A 5144-nucleotide genomic window follows, 5' to 3' on the forward strand; every position below is an offset into this window, starting at 1 on the left:
GTTCAAATATTGCTTTCAGATATTGATGCCAACACATTGCTTAAATGGATGCATCATTGCACAGCTTCAAATTTGCATACGTTACTTGTTAGAAATGTGTTCATATTTCGTTCAGAAAACACTTTATTTGATAAGTTTCAATACAAGTCAAACTTGCACCGATTTCATACCTATCCTGGACGTCACTGCGGCATAAAATTGGATTGAAGAAGTTCTGATTTGAACAGAATATGATTTGGACATCACTGTTGCATGATTCCAGATTCTTGACTTCTTGTACAAACTGAATGCAAAATCGTCCACTAGTTTGACCAAAGCACTAAAGGGTTTTCACCAGCCACGAATTTAAAGATATACATAGCTTGTAAGAATTGACACCCCCCAATTAAGTTCAAACATGTAGCATGAAATGGATTGAGTTTGATTGGTTTCTTTGTGATCAAATCAGTGCTGCTTAACTTAAAATCACAACTAATGGTGCTATACCAGTTCCATGATCCAAGTAGTAGCCACGGTTGCAAAGATTAAATTTTGATGAACTTCATGTAAATATTGAACTGAAATTTAACTCCAAGACGAGACCAATTGAATCAGATCATATCCTACCACCTACCCATTCTTTACCCCGGACCATCACCTATTCACCTATACCAAATTCTTTCCCTAGGTAACACCTGACATCGCCGGAGTCCGAAGGCCGGGGATGTTACGTTGGGAGCCCTTGCCAGTGCACGGCCGCTGGAACCATGGCCACACCACTCACCGATCGGCTGGCGTCTTACCACCGACGATGGACGCCGGTGGAACCACAGTGAATGCAGACCAAATAGAAGAAATCGTTCCCTGTCATCGATTTTCTTTTCCGTCCCGTTTTGATGCTTCGAGGTAATCCGAGGTTCATTTCATATTCACTCTCAGTATCGGCACCATTTGTTTGTGAGACCATCAGTGTCCAGATTTGTGTTTACCAAATAAAAAAAGTATCCAGATTTATGAGACTACAAATGCTCATCCAAAGATTCAGTTGGCAGTTTAGGTATTTGGCATTTTGGCTGTGGTGATTTTTAGGGGTTCCATTTTGGATTAATTTCCACCAAATACATCCTAGAAAAAAAAAAGGGAACATGCACAAGCAAACTGGATTTATATTTACTTCACTGAAACAGTACAACACATGCAGATACAAGGATAATACTAGTAGCTTGGAAACCTCATATTTTCCATTCCCAATCACAAGGCCACATGATACTGTGATTCACAAGTCACAGTAGTGCACAGTAACAGGAGAGGGAGACCATCAAGCAGCCAAGCCATTGCATCAGATGGCTTCTTATTTACTTGTAGCAGACCATATTATAGGAAGGCATGTGTGTGTGCATGCCCTCATCTTCAGCAGTTGCAGGGGTTGCACTTGCAGCTGGAGCCGCAGCTGCAGCCATGGCCTGCCTCACCGGACTCGGCGTCCTTCTCGAACCCCACCTCGGAGGGCCTGCAACAGAAACATAGCAGATTTAGGCATGGAACTTGAAGTCTGTTTCGAGTTCGATATCAATCTTAGGTAACTTGGTGAAAATTCATACCCCTTCTCAGGTGCAACGCCGAGGACCATGGCTGCTGGGGCGGTGGTGGTGCTCTTCTCAGCCAGGTCAGGGTACATCTTTCTGCATCCGGCAAAAGCAGCACGTAAATTTCAGAAACCAGAAAGCATCATCTTTGCTCATAATATTTCTCCACAATAAGTTACAGCTCCGAAACAATGGAAGAAAATTAGTAGTTCAGTAAAACATGTTGAAATCACTCCAAATAGGTGGCACCTCTGAACCACTAATCTCAGTTTAGCTTCACATATTCATGACAGTGGTATCAAACATACCCGCAGCCGCCGCCGCAGCTGCAGCTCGAACCGCAGTTGCAACTTCCACCGCAAGACATCTTCAGGAATCTGGCCTCTTGTAACCTCAAGAACTTTTATGCAAAGAGCGAGAGGAAGCTTGAGATGTTGAGCACAGAGCAATTGCCGAGGAGAGGGCATATGTGCCCCCAATTTATAGTGGTTGAGAGGCAATCAAACAACTGCATGGCGTCTGAGGCATTTACATGCCGTGACGCTATTGGTTGGCCACTTGGCTGAAATAGTGCAGGAAAATACCAGTACTCCAACGTTGCCAGTTTTTACATGTGTTTTTTCTTTCTCAAGAGCAAGATAAAGGTTATGTTGCTACTGGAAAAGCTTGCATGAATTAAAAGAAATCCAATTGTTTGCCCGGTCAATTTGACTTTATTAACAGTAACTTAACATATTTTTTATAGCAGAGATGCTTATATACTTACAAAAGTTGCAATTTTTTCATTTGAATCTGAATAAAGTTGTATAAATGGTACGCAGCGGATAAGTTCCCTGCTGGCCGGTTCAAATCTTGCTTTTCTGATTGTGATGTTTCTTGAACGAATCGAATATGACTTCCTGCACAGTTTGCATAAAGTTTGGTGAAATCCTTAGCTTTTTAAATTCTTGCTTGCAGACTGTGATGTGATACCTTGCTTAAATACATGCATCATTGCACATATTTAAGTTGAATACGTTTCTTGCAAGAATTGAATTCAGATTCTTTTTGTACAACATGCATTGAATTTTATCAAATCCTTATCTGTTCAAACCTTTCTTTCAGGCTGTGATGCCAGTTCATTGTGTGAAGTGGTTCCCTATTGCACATCTTTGAATTGATTAAGTTCCTTGAAAGAGTTGGATTCAAATTTCTTGCACAATATGCACTGAATTTGATGAAAACCTTATCTGTTTGAATCTTTCTTTCAGATCGTGATGCCAACTCATTGCTTAAACTGGATACATCATCGCACAGCTTAAGATTGCATACATTGCTTGTACCAGTTGTATTCAAATTCTTGCACAAAAAACAGTGAATTGTATAGAGTTCCGATTAATAAAAGTCAATCTTACACCAGTTCCATCCTAACGCGGACGTCAGTACTGTACAAAATTGGATAGGGTTTCTCATGCAAGCAATGAAAAAGGTATTAACTCTAGTTTCTAGCACAGTTGAATTATTATTTTTAATCTATTGGCCAAACCAATGATTATTTAGTACCCTAAACTCTATGTCAGCCACAACCTCAAAGAAATGCGCAACTTGCATGAAACGGTTCCCAACGGAATTCATTGTTGAAAGAAACGGAGCAGCAAGTGCCCTGCATAGTCTCTCCCGGAGGAAAATCGTTATTGGCATCAAAGTTTCTTTTTTGTTAATTCTCCAGGAAATCTAAGGTTCATTTTCACTTTTTTTTAGACCATTAGTCCATTTGGACAAAGATTTGTGAGACTATACCTCTTCTTCACGCCATTTTAGCATTTCTGCTTACTCAATGCATGCGTTTTTTGTTATCTTTTTTTTAAGGTAAATACAGTAGAGGAGGCCCCTACTGTGTTAAATATATTAAAATAGTGTTAAAATGTTACACCCAGTTTTAAAGGTAAAACCACATGCATAAATTACATGTGCGTTAGGATCAAATTACACACATGCGACAACTTTAGTGAATATCATAGTCAATGTCATAACGTAAAGAGAGTATATCCTGACCGATAGTCTTTTAAACCCAATAGCACAAAATTTTATTATTATCGCTGCGGATCTTCAACAAGCACGGTGACTCCACAGGCAGTTGACCGGAGAAAACGTATGCCTAGTACTCCTCTCAATCTTGTAGAACCTCCACAACGTTGACTTGTTTTGAGCAGCGGTTTTAGTAAGGGTGAGTACACTTATGGTTGGTACTTAGCAAATATGGGGAATGTGTAGTATAAGGCTAATCAAGGATAGGCTAAGGTTTAACAGCATTTCAACATATTATTTGGTTAGTCAAATTTTATTAGCATTTACTAAATATAAGTTTATACCACCCACATTAAACATGAACATAAATAGAGATAATAGAAATAAATAACAACAATTTAATTTGTCTTTCGATAATTTAATCATGTGAGGGTCCAGGCCACTCTTAACCGTGAGCACGGCTGATCGATCAGTTTTACACTCTGCAGATGTTGCACATCTTTACCCACAAGTCGCGTAAAAGTTCAAAAGAACTTTAGACCCAAGCATGTTGTACGGGTCAGGTACAATACCATACTTCCGAGGTGTGATTGCATAAGGACGTTACGAGGCCTTTACAAAGATTCTCTAGTAAGGATAGCTCGCTAAGGTTTCATGATCAGCAATGCATAAACCTCCCTAGTGGGCATAGGATCTTAACAAAGCTCCCTTCCCAAGAGGACTGTGTTATACACCAACTACTGTCTCCCCCTCTTGCCCCTTTCAGGTAAAGCTACCACAAACCAGAATCCGTAATTATTTAGTCAAGACCAGAGCCATATAGTTCTTGTAGTTGTCCTATTTTCCTAGGTGGTCGCTCCATGTTCCAATTAAGCATGGTGATCTTGTATTAATAAAAGGTATGGCATAAATAAATCAAGATTAATTGAGTTCATTATTACCACCATATCCAAGTTGAGTAACTAAGCATGAACTACCCAACATTATATACACCCAGGTTGGTCAAGGTATAGGGAATAAAACTAGTCAATCCTTAAATAGGTCCCATCATGTTTATGACTTAAAGTGCATGGCATAAATGCTATTGAACATGAAAGTAAAAGTTCTTAGGATGAAGCTGTGGTCAAGGACACGACTTGCCTTCCGGGACTTGCTCCGGCTGCTCGTAGTCTTCAAAGTCTTGACCTTCAAATCCCTCGAGCTGCGGTCCTTCTAAACGCATCACACGAGCCCATACAAGCAAGCAAAGTAAGAAAACAGTACATCAAACAATAAAAACAGAGAAGAACAAGGTCAAAAAGCTAATCTATGCGTTAAGATGAACTCATAGACGTAAAAAGCACTTAAAACGGGTCTAGGATGCTAAAGATATGCACTAAACAAGATGCAGGGACTTGCTGGCAAAAATTTAAAACTTCCAGAGCCTAAATTTGAAGAAACTGAGGGCTAAAACATAAATACGTGTATAAATCACAGGTTTAATGCGCAAAAGAGAAAGGCTAGGATGGCGGGCACTATTTTGCAAAAACTTAGGGGCTAAAGCGAAAGAAACAAGACCTAGATCTAATGGTC

General features: G+C 39.9%; 1 protein-coding gene across 1 annotated transcript; it reads right to left on the reverse strand.

Moving 5' to 3' along the window:
- Nucleotides 1-1125: 1125 nt before the first annotated feature.
- On the reverse strand, nt 1126-2032 carry LOC101774035 (metallothionein-like protein 4B). The gene is made up of 3 exons (XM_004962639.2): nt 1874-2032; nt 1581-1661; nt 1126-1489 (listed from the first exon to the last, which is right to left on the reverse strand). Exons 1-3 carry the CDS (start codon nt 1930-1932, stop codon nt 1390-1392), a joined length of 240 nt encoding a protein of 79 aa, XP_004962696.1. The 5' UTR covers nt 1933-2032; the 3' UTR covers nt 1126-1389.
- Between the last annotated feature and the right edge of the window lie 3112 nt (nt 2033-5144).

The sequence above is a fragment of the Setaria italica genome, chromosome III (assembly GCF_000263155.2).
Source record: "Setaria italica strain Yugu1 chromosome III, Setaria_italica_v2.0, whole genome shotgun sequence".
NCBI lineage: Eukaryota > Viridiplantae > Streptophyta > Magnoliopsida > Poales > Poaceae > Setaria > Setaria italica.

What these genes read in the sequence shown, in the direction of transcription:
- LOC101774035 (XM_004962639.2), bottom strand. Translation starts at nt 1,932, where the DNA reads ATGTCTTGCGGTGGAAGTTGCAACTGCGGTTCGAGCTGCAGCTGCGGC. An exon ending in AGCTGCGGCGGCGGCTGCGG is followed by an intron (nt 1,662 to 1,873) that starts GTATGTTTGATA and finishes TGCCGGATGCAG; the next exon opens with AAAGATGTACCCTGACCTGG. An exon ending in GGCGTTGCACCTGAGAAGGG is followed by an intron (nt 1,490 to 1,580) that starts GTATGAATTTTC and finishes TTTCTGTTGCAG; the next exon opens with GCCCTCCGAGGTGGGGTTCG.